The sequence below is a fragment of the Salvelinus fontinalis genome, chromosome 28, assembly GCF_029448725.1.
Source record: "Salvelinus fontinalis isolate EN_2023a chromosome 28, ASM2944872v1, whole genome shotgun sequence".
Taxonomy (NCBI): Eukaryota; Metazoa; Chordata; class Actinopteri; order Salmoniformes; family Salmonidae; genus Salvelinus; species Salvelinus fontinalis.
In genome coordinates this window covers 35,533,110-35,549,729 of record NC_074692.1, presented here as the reverse complement: position 1 = coordinate 35,549,729, position 16,620 = coordinate 35,533,110, and the positions used below count along the sequence as shown (strand labels likewise).

Genomic DNA, 16,620 nt, shown 5'->3' with positions numbered 1-16,620 from the left:
TAATGGCATACTGTGGTATTTCACCCAATAGTTTATCAAAATTGGATTTGTTTTGGAATTATTTGTGGGTCTGTGTAATCTGAGGGAAATATGTGTCTCTAATATGGTCATACATTTGGCAGGAGGTTAGGAAGTGCAGCTCCGTTTCTAACTCATTTTGTTGACAGTGTGCAGATAGCCCCGCCCCCATCTCTCTCTCTCTTTACAGTCTCCATCAATCATTTGAGGTTGACACAAAACCACCACCATGGGGTTAAATCTGACTCTACCACTTCCTCTGCCCAGTTTATCTCTCACACACACACACACACACACACACACACACACACACACACACACACACACACACACACACACACACACACACACACACACACACACACACACACACACACACACACACACACACAGCACGACTCCAGATTTGACCCTCAGGCAAGCGCCCAGTCCCCAGTTCCAACTGAACACTTACTCTCCCAGTTTCCTGAAGTCACGTTTTGTAAACACGAACGAAGCCAGCGGAGCAGGAGGCTGACACATCACAAGTAGAACAGACTAAAACTAACACCCTCTTGACACTAATAAGACCCTGCTTCTCCAAGGACGAGCTCTGTAAAGAGACATTCTGGATGCTGTCTGTTGTTTAGCAGGTCTGTTGCTTTTGATATATTGTGACGATAACTGGATTGGTAACATGCTAGTATACACTGACAACATTCTGTGCTAGGCTTAATGTGAAAGGAGTCAGATTCGACATTTATAACAAATACAGTACAGTAGTAAAGGAGAAAAAGGAGAATAAGCACTTTAAACAATACAAGCCAGGAGGGCAGAGAGCTTGATCCACGACCTCCTGAACACAGACTAAGATCATTTGATCTTTCACATCATGACCTTTAGGTCAGATAGGAGCCAATTGAATGTTAACTTTTTTTAAAAATCAAAATGCATTTTTGGGCAGAAATGCCTTCTGGAACATGTGAACTTTCATGTGCCTTAATTACAAACTTGTCTGCCATCTGTAAATACGAATACAATTGTTAAATTACAAGCCTTATTGGTTTAGCCACAGAAAAAGTTTGGAACCTTCCCGCTAGCCATGATTGGCTGAGATAATGAGTGGGCAGGACATGCCGAGAGATGACTTCGGATTGGTCTTTCATGTAGCATGCTTCTGTCTATAACATGAGCTGGTCAGTATGTATAGGTATCCTGTCTATAACATGAGCTGGTCAGTATGTGTAGGTAATCCTGTCTATAATATGAGCTGGTCAGTATGTATAGGTGATCCTGTCTATAACGTGAGCTGGTCAGTATGTGTAGGTAAGCCTGTCTATAACATGAGCTGATCAGTATGTATAGGTAATCCTGTCTATAACATGAGCTGGTCAGTATGTGTAGGTAATCCTGTCTATAACATGAGCTGATCAGTATGTGTAGGTAATCCTGTCTATAACATGAGCTGATCAGTATGTGTAGGTAATCCTGTCTATAACATGAGCTGGTCAGTATGTATAGGTAATCCTGTCTATAATATGAGCTGGTCAGTATGTGTAGGTAATCCTGTCTATAACATGAGCTGGTCAGTATGTGTAGGTAATCCTGTCTATAACATGAGCTGATCAGTATGTGTAGGTAATCCTGTCTATAACATGAGCTGGTCAGTATGTGTAGGTAATCCTGTCTATAACATGAGCTGGTCAGTATGTATAGGTAATCCTGTCTATAATATGAGCTGGTCAGTATGTATAGGTAATCCTGTCTATAACATGAGCTGATCAGTATGTGTAGGTAATCCTGTCTATAACATGAGCTGGTCAGTATGTATAGGTAATCCTGTCTATAACATGAGCTGATCAGTATGTGTAGGTAATCCTGTCTATAACATGAGCTGATCAGTATGTGTAGGTAATCCTGTCTATAACATGAGCTGGTCAGTATGTGTAGGTAATCCTGTCTAAAACATGAGCTGGTCAGTATGTGTAGGTAATCCTGTCTATAACATGAGCTGATCAGTATGTGTAGGTAATCCTGTCTATAACATGAGCTGGTCAGTATGTGTAGGTAATCCTGTCTAAAACATGAGCTGGTCAGTATGTGTAGGTAATCCTGTCTATAACATAAACTGGTCAGTATGTGTAGGTAATCCTGTCTATAACATGAGCTGGTCAGTATGTGTAATAGGTAATCCTGTCTAACTCTGTTTGTTGAAAGATATCACGTAGTAGAACTGCATAAGTGTTGCTCTCCACTTTCTGGAGGACCGAGTTTTGAAATCAGTGGAATTAGAGTCTGATAGCTAAAGAGATGGAGAAAACACCTGTCTCCGGATTACATCTTCAAACCTAAGGGTAACCATGGCATCTGTGACAGAGAGGGAGAAGCGTCTATCCATGTATACGGGTACGATAGTCTAGCTAGCAACATTTTCAAATATTACACGTTTCTAATTTTGTCAGAAAGTCTTTTTCATTTCAAGTTAAAGTGTATTGTTAGCTAGCTAGCTAACGTTCGCTGACAGGCTCACTAGCTAACGTTACGTGAATGATCTGCTTAGTAATATTATTCGTATCTGCTTTGCTAGTTATAGCCTAACATTAGCTAGCTAACATTGAACCTGGTTGGTTAGCTACCTGTAGATTCATGCAGAGTAGTAACATCATGCGTTGGGATTATGGTTCAGTGCTTAGCTAGCTAGCTACATGTGCTAACAAAAGACTCCACTATGCAAGTAACCATTTCAATAGAATGTTCATCATGTCACTGCAACTATTGATAAACGCAGCTGGTAAATTCGCTCTGGATATCTACTCCGATTTCAGAGCCCTCTCGTCTGAGTGTGCCAGAGCGCAGAATAACTGAAAAGTTTATGAACGCTCAACACCTGTTGAATATGGCTGGTGTCAGTAACCGTTGGCAAAAAGTGTAAGTACATTTTGGCCAGCAGCATAGTTGCAGTTACCAACACTCTGGATAACATAAAAACAGCCTAACCAGCTCTGCTAGGGTGAGTAAAATGTTCAGAGTGGGGTGTTCTCTCATTTGTGTGCGGAAGTAGCTAGCAAGCTAGCCAAAGTTAGCCAGTTAGCTTGGGTGCTTGACTGCGTTAGTTAGGTCAGAATGCTCGGATCCACCCTACTCCTCGGCCAGAGTGACCAGGGTGAGGTCAGAATGCTCGGGTCAACCCTACTCCTCGGCCAGAGTGTCCAAGGTGAGGTCAGAACGTTGGGGTCAACCCTACTCCTCGGCCAGAGTGTCCAGTGTGAGGTCAGAACGTTGGGGTCAACCCTACTCCTCGGCCAGAGTGTCCAGTGTGAGGTCAGAACGTTCGGGTCAACCCTACTCCTCGGCCAGAGTGTCCAGTGTGAGGTCAGAACGTTGGGGTCAACCCTACTCCTCGGCCAGAGTGTCCAGGGTGAGGTCAGAACGTTGGGTTCAACCCTACTCCTCGGCCAGAGTGTCCAGTGTAAGGTCAGAACGTTGGGGTCAACCCTACTCCTCGGCCAGAGTGTCCAGGGTGAGGTCAGAACGTTGGGGTCAACCCTACTCCTCGGCCAGAGTGTCCAGGGTGAGGTCAGAACGTTGGGGTCAACCCTACTCCTCGGCCAGAGTGTCCAGGGTGAGGTCAGAATGTTGGGGTCAACCCTACTCCTCGGCCAGAGTGTCCAGGTCAACCCTACTCCTCGGCCAGAGTGTCCAGGTCAACCCTACTCCTCGGCCAGAGTGTCCAGGGTGAGGTCAGAACGTTGGGGTCAACCCTACTCCTCGGCCAGAGTGTCCAGGGTGATGTCAGAATGTTCGGGTCAACCCTACTCCTCGGCCAGAGTGTCCAGGGTGAGGTCAGAACGTTGGGGTCAACCCTACTCCTCGGCCAGTGTCCAGTGTGAGGTCAGAACGGTCGGGTCAACCCTACTCCTCGGCCAGAGTGTCCAGGGTGAGGTCAGTACGGTTGGGGTCAACCCTACTCCTCGGCCAGAGTGTCCAGGGTGAGGTCAGTACGGTTGGGGTCAACCCTACTCCTCGGCCAGAGTGTCCAGGGTGAGGTCAGAACGTTGGGGTCAACCCTACTCCTCGGCCAGAGTGTCCAGGGTGATGTAAGAATGTTCGGGTCAACCCTACTCCTCGGCCAGTGTCCAGTGTGAGGTCAGAACGGTCGGGTCAACCCTACTCCTCGGCCAGAGTGTCCAGGGTGAGGTCAGTACGGTTGGGGTCAACCCTACTCCTCGGCCAGAGTGTCCAGGGTGAGGTCAGTACGGTTGGGGTCAACCCTACTCCTCGGCCAGAGTGTCCAGGGTGAGGTCAGAACGTTGGGGTCAACCCTACTCCTCGGCCAGAGTGTCCAGGGTGATGTCAGAATGTTCGGGTCAACCCTACTCCTCGGCCAGAGTGTCCAGGGTGAGGTCAGAACGTTGGGGTCAACCCTACTCCTCGGCCAGTGTCCAGTGTGAGGTCAGAACGGTCGGGTCAACCCTACTCCTCGGCCAGAGTGTCCAGGGTGAGGTCAGTACGGTTGGGGTCAACCCTACTCCTCGGCCAGAGTGTCCAGGGTGAGGTCAGAACGTTGGGGTCAACCCTACTCCTCGGCCAGAGTGTCCAGGGTGAGGTCAGAACGTTGGGGTCAACCCTACTCCTCGGCCAGAGTGTCCAGGGTGAGGTCAGAACGTTGGGGTCAACCCTACTCCTCGGCCAGAGTGTCCAGTGTGAGGTCAGAACGTTGGGGTCAACCCTACTCCTCGGCCAGAGTGTCCAGGGTGCACTCTGAACTCTTCGAGAGTGTCGTGTCTTTGACTATGCCAGATTAATGGCTATTACATGCTATTCTATAAAATAATATCTCCGTAATGAACATTACCTGATTGAACTAATCATGTAAATATGAATTAACTAGAGAGGGACACCACGAAAGAATATTTATAGAGCTGTTATCTTTCGAATAAACTCTTAAAGATTTAGTAATATTTTACTAAATAGCAGTCACATTAATCGTCATTATATTCAGTCTCATCTGAAAGTTGTAAGTCCTTGATTATCTGCAAGAATCCTGGCTAACAAGTTGAAATCAGCAATACTGTCACGTTCCTGACCTATTTCTGTTAGTTTGTTATATGTGTTAGTTGGTCAGGACGTGAGTTTGGGTGGGCATTCTATGTTTTCTGTTTCTGTGTTGGTTTATTGGGTTGCCTGGTATGGCTCTTAATTAGAGGCAGGTGTTTGGCGTTCCTCTAATTAAGAGTCATATTTAGGTAGGCGTTTTCACAGTGTTCGTTGTGGGTGGTTGTCTCCTGTGTCTGTGTATATGTTTGCACCATACGGGACTGTTTGCGGTTTGTTCGTTTTATGTAGTCTGTTCCTGTTCATTGCGTTCTTCACGTTATATGTAAGTTCGTCGTTCAGGTCTGTCTGCATCGTTTATTTGTTTTTTTTGTTTATGCAAGTTTAGTTTGTTTTTCCGTCGTGTTCAATAAATCATGTCATTTCACTACGCTGCGCCTTGGTTCCCTCAATACTCCTCCTCTTCTGATGAAGAGGAGGAGGACTGCCGTTACAAATACAAAATTGGGTTTAATTATTTATTTACTAAATACCTAACTAATCACACAGAAACACACATACACAATTAAATCATAACTTGATCACAAATTACGTCATACAGAAAAACGTCCCTAGCGGGCAGAATCGATATGACAGCTTGTTACACAAAGGAAAGGGGGGGAGTCCTAGTGAAAGCGCGGGAGACTTGAGCATAGGCGAGCTGTGCTATCGTAAATCTTATCTTATGCATTCTAAATTACCGCCATTTGAAGAGGAAAATGCAATGAATATTTACTCTGAGCTGCGCTTCAGTAGGTTGGTGGTAGATGGCCCGTGTCGCCAACCCGAGTCCTCTGTCCTTTGAAGATGTCTCTGGTAGTCACGGGAACACGTGTGTATTAGACGGGATACTTGGACTGTCCTTCCGAACCTGCGTTTAGCTGTTGCTAACTCAAAGGCTAGGAGATATCACTTCTGTAGTGAATACGAGTTCAAAGTTCGTACCATTCACAATCAAAGTCCATGCTGATGTTGGCTTCATCTATAGTGATTATCTGAACCATTCTGACCCTGGATCGTCATCCTAGAGTACCCGGAACAGGAAGTTATTTTCTGGGAAAATGGCTTTTATAGTGGAGGGAGAGGGGTGTGTCTGAAAGGTTTATAACCCATTCCTCTTCACAGGGGCGGACCACTGTGAGCAGAGACACTTATGAAAGCACAGATCTCTCATTTGGAAGCTAAAATTACATTTAATCTCTTCACAAATAATGTCATATTCAAACATTTGAATTAAACAACAATTCCATGTGAATCCGAAACCTCTGACGTTTAGACTTTTCACAGTAGCGTTTATGTCATTCTATCATTGATGAGAATGTGTCAGAGGGCAACCGAACTGACATAATATACCTTAAGTACCACCGCATATGTACAGTTGGTTGGATTACCAGAATATAGTTAATTTCCCCCAACTTCTGATGTTAGCCAGAATCTCTATGTTAACCCATGGGTTTCCTTATGTCACATCAGTTATAGTGGGGAGAGAGAAAAAGGGGGAAAGAGGTATTTATGACTGTCGTAAACCTACCAACGTCATGACAAGAGCAAAACGCTCTGAATTTACTAACGGACAATCTGACAACACTTTGAGTTTACGAATGCCCCGAGCACACTCTAGCACTCAAGATTACATTTCCGAACACACCCGTAGTATAAACCAGCCTTTGGATGTTTAGTACATGGCCTCACATGTGAATCCTTAAAGAGATGGCCTGGGCTAAAGCTTAAGACGGTGTGAACAAAGCTGAATGGGTGTAGACAAAGAAGAGCTCTCCAGTAGGTGTACCAAAACATTCAAAGGCCATTTTCTCAACAGGGAGGTTACAAGTTCATCAACTTTCAAAGCAGAATTACTTTCCCATTGTTTCTCAGCTCTAGTGTGTGATATACCATTTTCTATCTCTGAATCTCTACTTTTAACCAATGGGGAAAAAACTATTTCAAATGTTGCTACAGAAGATGGAATCGAGCCGGTCGGTCACGTTTTACCAGTGAAAATGAAATAGGGGTGTAAAGGAGATCTTTCTATGAGTCAATACTTGGTAGAATCACATTTGGCAGTGATTAAAGCTGGATTGTGCAACATTTGCTCATTATTCTTTTCAAAATTCTTCAATTTAATCCATTGTAAATTCAGACTGTAACACAACAAAATGTGGAAAAAAGTCAAGGGGGTGTATAGCGCTTTTCAAGGACAACAGTCACTTTAGAATTATAGAAATGTAAAAGAGAAACAAAACAGGAGTCAAAACAAAATGACTAAACATGAATAAAGAGAGGGGCTCAAAGAAGAGAAAGAGTGTGATGTATCAGTGTATGGGGAGGGGACCCCCAGGGGTCAGAGAACCACTGAGCCTCTAGACCTTGTTCAGGAGTCTAATGCCACTAGGGTTTGAGAAAACCTGGGTAAAAAATAGTTTTTTGGCTTTAATACAGAGAAATCAAACACACCAGATGACAAGGTGTTAAGGATTCGGGACGACAGGGAATTTGAGCACCAGGTTGGGTTTTTGAAACACATGATTAACCAACCAGTGAAATGTGGCTCCTGAGTAGTTAAACTAAGCAAACGGACAGTGTGGCTTCAAGATCAAATACAGTGAGCAACAAAAGTATTGGGACAGTGACACATTATTTTATTTTTTTTACAGACGGTCAGCTTTTATTTGAGGGTATTTTCATCCATATCATAGTCATTGTATAATTTTAAAAGCAAAGTGCTGGAGTACAGAGCCAAAACCCCCAAATATGTGTCAGAATTATTTTGCAGCTCACTGGAGATGCTCAACATTTTTGTTGTCGATTTGGTCCTTTCTAGCGTGGCCATTTAGTCACAAGGGGTCCAGCAACCCCTCTGGCATCTAGAGATAAGCAAGGGTGGCAGGTAGCCTAGTGGTTAAGAGCAGTGGGCCAGTAACTGAAAGGTTGCTGGTTCGAATCCCGAGCTAACTAGCGGAAACATCTGTCTGTGCCCTTGAGCAAGGCACTTAATCCTAGATGCTCTGAATAAGAGTGTCTGCTAAATGACTAAATGTATAACCTCTGAACCCTTACATCCTGTCAGACATGGCTGACTTAACACTATAATTGCTGTGCTTACTGAAGATTTGTCCCAGCTGTTTTTCATGGCACCACAGAATAGACCAAACCAAACCTCTATGGCTACACGGATGGCATTCTCAGGACGTGACGACGAGTAGATCGTAATCAGAAAACACAGCGGCAAAACGGTCGTAATAATTTAACTAGAGGAACACGATGGTCTATTGACAGGGCTGTTTCTGGGATATCCCAGGACATATATATAGCCTTCCTGCAGGCTTGTAGAAACAGTCTCACTGTTCCGTTCATACAGACGTTGAATCCTTTGTTGTCGTAATCATGTAACATGAACAATTCTAAACTGTGTTGGTTTGAACCCTACCAGACAGTATACCAACGGGTATGACAAAACATTTAACTGCTCTAATTACGTTGGTAACCAGTTTATAATAGCAATAAGGCACCTCGGGGGTTTGTGATATATTTTACCAATATAACACGGCTGAGGGCTGTATCCGGGCACTCCGCGTTGCGTCGTTCATAAAGAACAGCCCTTAGTCGTGGTATATTTGCCATATACCAAATCTCCTCGTGTATGTATATACACAGTACAGTTCTCTCATATATATATATATATACAGTAAATGTCTGTGATGTATGGCCTACCAGCAGCAGCATGGGTCTCCTCCATGTTGTGAGGCCAACGATCCCTGACAGGATCACCTGGAGGAGAACAAGAAGAAGAACACAGACACCAGTCAGCAATACATCCTGTATACCACGGGCATACAGACATAAAACTCACCCACAACCACACACACATTAATGAACACACACACGCGCACACACACACACAGTCTTGTACAGCTAACCTTGTGAGAACACACAATTCAGTCCCATTCAAAATCCTATTTTCTCTAACCCTAACCCTAAAACTAACCCTAACCTTAAACCTAACCCTAGCTCCTAACCTTAAACCTAACCCTAGTACCTATCCCTAAAACTAACCCTAACCTTAAACCTAACCCTAGCTCCTAACCTTAAACCTAACCCTAGTACCTATCCCCAAAACTAAAACTAACCTTAAACCTGACCCTAGTACCTATCCACAAAACTAATCATTACCTTAATTCTAACCTTAACCCTAAACACCCTAGAAATAGCATTTAACTTGGTGGGGACTAACAAATGATCCTCCGGTATCAATGTGTGCTCTAAATCCTGGTGCTTCCTGTTCTCCCCAGCTCCTTCATTATGGTTCTGATATGGCTCTCATAGAACCAGAGTTATCTGAACTATCTGACACTACCGACACAGGGACTGGAACCACCTTTCATATACACAGGGACTGGAACCACCTTTCATACACACAGGGACTGGAACCACCTTTCATAAACACAGGGACTGGAACCACCTTTCATAAACACAGGGGGTGGAACCACCTTTCATATACACAGGGGGTGGAACCACCTTTCATACACACAGGGACTGGAACCACCTTTCATATACACAGGGACTGGAACCACCTTTCATAAACACAGGGACTGGAACCACCTTTCATAAACACAGGGACTGGAACCACCTTTCATAAACACAGGGGGTGGAACCACCTTTCATATACACAGGGGGTGGAACCACCTTTCATACACACAGGGACTGGAACCACCTTTCATACACACAGGGACTGGAACCACCTTTCATATACACAGGGACTGGAACCACCTTTCATATACACAGGGACTGCAACCACCTTTCATAAACACAGGGACTGCAACCACCTTTCATACACACAGGGGGTGGAACCACCTTTCATATACACAGGGACTGGAACCACCTTTCATAAACACAGGGACTGGAACCACCTTTCATACACACAGGGGGTGGAACCACCTTTCATACACACAGGGGCTGGAACCACCTTTCATACACACAGGGACTGGAACCACCTTTCATATACACAGGGGGTGGAACCACCTTTCATAAACACAGGGGGTGGAACCACCTTTCATAAACACAGGGACTGGAACCACCTTTCATACACACAGGGACTGGAACCACCTTTCATACACACAGGGACTGGAACCACCTTTCATACACACAGGGGGTGGAACCACCTTTCTCATATACACAGGGACTGGAACCACCTTTCATAAACACAGGGGGTGGAACCACCTTTCATAAACACAGGGGGTGGAACCACCTTTCATAAACACAGGGGGTGGAACCACCTTTCATAAACACAGGGGGTGGAACCACCTTTCATAAACACAGGGACTGGAACCACCTTTCATAAACACAGGGGGTGGAACCACCTTTCATACACACAGGGACTGGAACCACCTTTCATAAACACAGGGACTGGAACCACCTTTCATATACACAGGGACTGGAACCACCTTTCATATACACAGGGACTGGAACCACCTTTCATATACACAGGGACACAGAAGCACACAGGCCTATATCTGCACGATCTCTGTAGTACCAGTGGGTCTGATGATTTTAAAAAGGACAGAGCTCTGGACTCTTCTAGTAGGTAGTAGCATGATCCAAGTAGTTTCCAATACCACCAGAAACAGGCCTGTTAATTCAAGTACTGACAAGATGTCTCTCTCAAGAGAAGACCAACTGAGAGACTTCTCCTCCCCCTAATACTCTGACCAGATTCTTATCAAGCCAGGCCAATCCACATGATTAAATTAGCATCTAGTGACAGCACTGCTGCAGGGTGTTTTGGGGGATGGAATCTTGCTTCTCCAGGTGTGCCTACTCTGTTTGCACTCCACCCCCTATATAGTGCACTATACTGACCAGAGCCCTATCCCCTACATAATGCACTACATTGACCAGAGCCCTATCCCCTACATTGACCAGAGCCCTATACCCTACATAGTGCACTATATTGAGCAGAGTCTCATGGGAGTAGAGCGAATAAGATGCCATTTGAAACGAAGCCTCTCTCTGCATCCTCGTCTCTCCTCTCCCATCACATCCAGTGGAAAATTGACTCAATATGAGGCTGCTGCATATATATTATTTTATTTAACTAGGCAAGTCAGCTCAGAACAAATTCTTATTTACAAAGACGGCCAAGCCCGGACGACGCTGGGCCAATTGTGCGCCGCCCTATGGGACTCCCAATCACAGCCAGATGTGATTCAACCTGGATTCGAACCAGGGACTGTAGTGACACCGCTTACACTGAGATGCAGTGCCTTAGAACGCTGCGCCACCGATGAGCTTATATGAGTCTCACCACTAACAGTTCTTGAGTGGACCGAGCTGACCTGCTTGTCATTGGATTGTTACAGTATGATATCCATTTCAGAGAGTTTCACCTATAGATTCTTGAAGTCCATGTGAAGTATGTTTTCAATTAGGGTTGTTTCGGTTCAGCTGAGGTGAATATCAACTTGTGGGAATATTGTCAAATATGAGGTTGTGTAAATTTTGTGTGGATGTTGTCTAAGGTTGTGGGAATGTTGTTTAAATGTGTTGGCATGTTGCTAAAAATTTATCTGAAGGCTGTGTGAATGTTGTCTAAGGTTGAATGAATGTTTTCTGAATGTTGTCAAAGGTTGTGTGAATGTTGTCTAAGTTTGTGGGAATGTTGTTTAAGGTTGTTGGAATGTTGTTAAAAAGTTGTCTGAAGGCTGTGTGAATGTTGTCTAAGGTTGAATGAATGTTTTCTGAATGTTGTCAAAGGTTGTGTGAATGTTGTCTAAGATTGTGGGAATGTTGTTTAAGGTTGTTGGAATGTTGTTAAAAAGTTGTCTGAAGGCTGTGTGAATGTTGTCTAAGGTTGAATGAATGTTTTCTGACTTACTCTGACATAAAGAGCCAAAGCAGAGAGTGCCTGCTTCCTTCAGCTTCCTGTGAAGGCTACAGCACCAAACTTCCCAACAATAACTACAGAGTCACTCAACAGACCATAACTCCCTTACACAGATTTCCTGGAACACGGCAGTATGCTGCGTGAGTCGGTATGTTGGCTGAGGAGTGATTTGCTGGTGGACATTAAAAAAAGGACTTTAAACAGGAGAATTTGCCATGTTTTTCACACAATATTATTCACTTTTCACAAATGTAGAAGGGCATTGGGCTACTTGATATCTACAAAGACCCAGAGAAATATACACCACCCTAAAGAAGTCCCTATAGATCAGTGGGAAAACCTTACAGTAGGCCCTATAGATCAGTGGGAAAGCCTTACAGTAGTCCCTATAGATCAGTGGGAAAACCTTACAGTAGTCCCTACAGATCAGTGGGAAAACCTTACAGTAGTCCCTACAGATCAGTGGGAAAACCTTACAGTAGTCCCTACAGATCAGTGGGAAAACCTTACAGTAGTCCCTATAGAGCAGTGGGAAAACCTTACAGTAGTCCCTACAGATCAGTGGGAAAACCTTACAGTAGTCCCTATAGATCAGTGGGAAAACCTTACAGTAGTCCCTACAGATCAGTGGGAAAACCTTACAGTAGTCCCTACAGATCAGTGGGAAAACCTTACAGTAGTCCCTACAGATCAGTGGGAAAACCTTACAGTAGTCCCTATAGATCAGTGGGAAAACCTTACAGTAGTCCCTATAGATCAGTGGGAAAACCTTACAGTAGTCCCTATAGATCAGTGGGAAAACCTTACAGTAGTCCCTACAGATCAGTGGGAAAACCTTACAGTAGTCCCTACAGATCAGTGGGAAAACCTTACAGTAGTCCCTATAGATCAGTGGGAAAACCTTACAGTAGTCCCTACAGATCAGTGGGAAAACCTTACAGTAGTCCCTACAGATCAGTGGGAAAACCTTACAGTAGTCCCTACAGATCAGTGGGAAAACCTTACAGTAGTCCCTATAGATCAGTGGGAAAACCTTACAGTAGTCCCTATAGATCAGTGGTAATACCTTACAATATCTCAGAATACTCTAATCATTTCACATTCTTGGGAGGAACAAAAAAAAAACACAAATTGTGCTCAATCTGTTTGCTACCAGTAGAATCTGCAAAATGTCAGTTTCACTCCAGAAGTATTTTCTGATGAAACTGAAAGAGCCTAATACGCCTAACTGAAGTGGTCTGTCACAGTGGCTGAACAGATTACGACTAAACAGTGGCATTATTTGGGGGTTTGACAGGCCTGGCAGTCACCATTGCATTTAGTCTGAGTAGCAGTAGCAGCTAGACAGGCATGTAACCTCTGGGTTAAAGACTTAGAGAAGTCATTGTACAATGCACTGTCCCATTTTAAAAGAACAACAATGCTTAATGAACCCTTTATAAGTCCTTTATAGATTCTTAACAAGTGAATCCATACTACTAGTTAGGCCTATGTAAAATGCTTATAACTGGGTCTTACACTGTAGCTCTGTCTTCTCTCAACTCTGTTGTAGGCTACAATTCTCTGTCTTCTCAACTCTGTTGAAGGCTACAATTCTCTGTCTTCTCTCAACTCTGTTGAAGGCTACAATTCTCTGTCTTCTCTAAACTCTATTGAAGGCTACAATTCTCTGTCTTCTCTAAACTCTATTGTAGGCTACAATTCTCTGTCTTATCTCAACTCTGTCGTAGGCTACAATTCTCTGTCTTCTCTCAACTCTGCCGTAGGCAACAATTCTGTCTTCTCTCAACTCTGTTGTAGGTGTAACAGTATAACTTTACGTCCGTCCTCTCGCCCATACCCGGGCTCGAACCAGGGACCCTCTGTACACATCAACAACAGTCACCCGCGAAGCATCGTTACCCATCGCTCCACAAAAGCCGCGGCCCTTACAGAGCAAGGGGAACCACTACTTCAAGGTTTCAGAGCAAGTGACGTCACCGACTGAAAGGCTGCTAGCGCGCACCACCGCTACCTAGCTAGCCATTTCACATCGGTTACATAGGCTACAATTCTCTGTCTTCTCTAAACTCTGTTGTAGGCTACAATTCTCTGTCTTCTCTAAACTCTATTGTAGGCTACAATTCTCTGTCTTCTCTAAACTCTGTTGTAGGCTACAATTCTCTGTCTTCTCTAAACTCTATTGTAGGCTACAATTCTCTGTCTTCTCTAAACTCTATTGTAGGCTACAATTGTCTGTCTTCTCTAAACCAAAGGTGAGCTGAGATCAGTCTGTTGCAGAGAGAGGGAGAGCATTATAAAGTATTTTAGGAGTCGTGAGGCGATAAGGTTTCTCCATATAACCAGGTTAGAATCGATGGGTCTGAGAGGAGATGTGTATCAGGCAGCAGGAAGGGATGCTCAACAAGCAATATAGCCTTTTATTACACTCTTATATAAACCAAGATGGAGAAAGACCAGGGCCTGCGTCCCATAATAAAACCCTATTTCCTATCATTTAGTGCACTACTTTTGACCAGGATCCAGAAAGATTACACTATGTAGGGAATAGGGTACCATTTAGGACATCACCCAAGATGGACACCCTGGAGAAATACATATCAACGCTCCGGGTCTGGTTCAGAACAAGTCGTCCTACGTCAGAATGTGTTTTCCAAGAGAAACATTAGTCACAGTGTTCTCTGAGAAAATGTGGTGATTTGAGATTAGCTTCCTGGGGGTGAAGACAGTCACAGACCAGGAAATGTCTAGTGGTACTGGTGAGTAATAACTAGGCTATAACCCTTGACCCTGATACTGACATTCATGGCAATAGGACAGTAGTAGTCCCTTATTTGGACTGACTGATTTATAAAAGAGACAGATTTGGATTTAAACTTTATTTCAACCCAGTCATTTTTGACAATCTGGTCCACTCACATAGTATCCCACTGCAGGGGTTACCAACATAAGCCACCCTAAAATAATGTCAACAGTCAACACACAAGTAGCCTTATACTACGGGACAATCTAAAATAGCAACTAGATACGACACCAGGCTAGAGCTCGACCATGTCTGTTTCTGGTGGATTTGATTGGCTAAATCCCCTAACCAGAGTGTGATTTGCGTAATAGTTCCAGAACTGCTACACTACCTGTTGATAGAGTAGCTATCATAGACCAAGAACACGGAGAGTCATTCAAATACTGCCATCATATTCATTCATTATATGTGTGTGTGTGTTGTTAATAAACCTAGAATGCAACTATACTCACTGAAGACCCAGCCCAGAAAGGGCATGAGTTTCGGATGGGTGGAGAGCTACTGAGGGAGAGAGCTCCGAAGGAGAGCGCGACCATGGAGCAGCCGAGAACCAGCTGCAGTAATCCGAGGGAGAGCAGCGGGCGGCCGGGGAGCAGCGCTGGGAGCAGCCTCGACTGAGAACCAGGCATGCGAGAGGCAGATATGCAACGGGGCGGCCGGCTCCTGAACGTCGGGTCTGCCAACTGAGAGGCCAGCGGAACCCTGGTTACAGGGCAACACGATCCGGGGAGTACTACCGGGAGAGACATTGGAGACGCGCGAGCGGAGAAAGGACAGCAAACTAACGAACGTGGATCGAACGTGAACTCCAAGCGAGGAGGCGGTTGATCATTTTAGTTTTGTTCACAAATTAAAGCGGAGATGTGTCAGTTGAGTTCGTGGATCTTAGCGTCATTACGCATGGTCGTATCGAGGTGGTTGAGGTTGATGTTTTAAAATAACTGCTCTCTGTGATCAGGGCTAGGATTGCGTTTCACATATTTTGGCAGAGGCACAAGAAGGGCGGTGGAGGAGAGGCGGGGTGCGTGGGAATAGGCCACACAGCCCCGAACCCGACTGTAATGACCAAGTGTTGAGGGCGGAGAGTTTATATGTTGCTGTTAAATGAATCAATGATTTCATTCTTACTTCTGCAGGTAGATTTTATTTTGAGTCAAGGCCGTCGTCATTATTTGTACTGAAAATTAATTGATAAAGGTGATTCATTAGGCTACGTCTTATTAATTGTGTTTTGATGACACTGGAAGAAGTTGACAGAATTAAATGTAAACTTATAAAAACGACATTATCTCCAGATGATTTATTTTATGTCGATGTTGTGCTTTCATACAGGAGGTTAACTAAACACATCGCTCATCCATATATTTATATGGATATATGAATATTAATTTCCTTACTTAGATTTGTGTGTATTAGGTTTTGTTGTGGAATTTGTAGATTACATGTTAGATATTCCTGCAATGTCGGAACTAGAAGCACACGCATTTTCCTGCTACACTCGCAATAACATCTGCTAACCATGTGTATGTGACCAATAACATCTGCAAACCATGTGTATGTGACCAATAACATCTGCTAACCATGTGTATGTGACCAATAACATCTGCTAACCCTGTGTATGTGACCAATAACATGTTATTTGATCTAATCTCACACTCCCCTACCCTTACAGAGCAACATTTGTTGAGATGCCTGTCTGTAATGTGTGTAACCTTTTTACACACACAACACTCATGTTAACAGTAGCTGAAGTTCTGGTGAAAGAACGTATTAAGATTAGGATCATTTTATTGGTCAATTGCACACAAGGTCTGACTGACATTTGACTTCTGCTTTAAACCCAAAC

At 44.2% G+C, this 16,620-nt stretch overlaps 1 protein-coding gene across 3 annotated transcripts in view; it reads right to left on the bottom strand.

Annotated features, from left to right (window-relative positions):
* LOC129826641 (endosomal transmembrane epsin interactor 1-like) overlaps nt 1-15,790 on the bottom strand; it is a 58,346-nt gene extending 42,556 nt beyond the window's left edge. For 2 of the 3 annotated variants that reach the window (XM_055887586.1, XM_055887587.1), the window contains exons 1-2: nt 15,227-15,790; nt 8,803-8,859 (exon numbers count right to left, since the gene is read on the bottom strand). In XM_055887586.1, coding sequence (XP_055743561.1) covers nt 8,803-8,859; nt 15,227-15,523 — 354 coding nt within the window. In that variant the 5' untranslated portion in view covers nt 15,524-15,790. The remainder of the gene's footprint in view (nt 1-8,802; nt 8,860-15,226) is intronic. The other variant, XM_055887588.1, reaches the window with a different exon arrangement.
* Nucleotides 15,791-16,620: the final 830 nt, after the last annotated feature.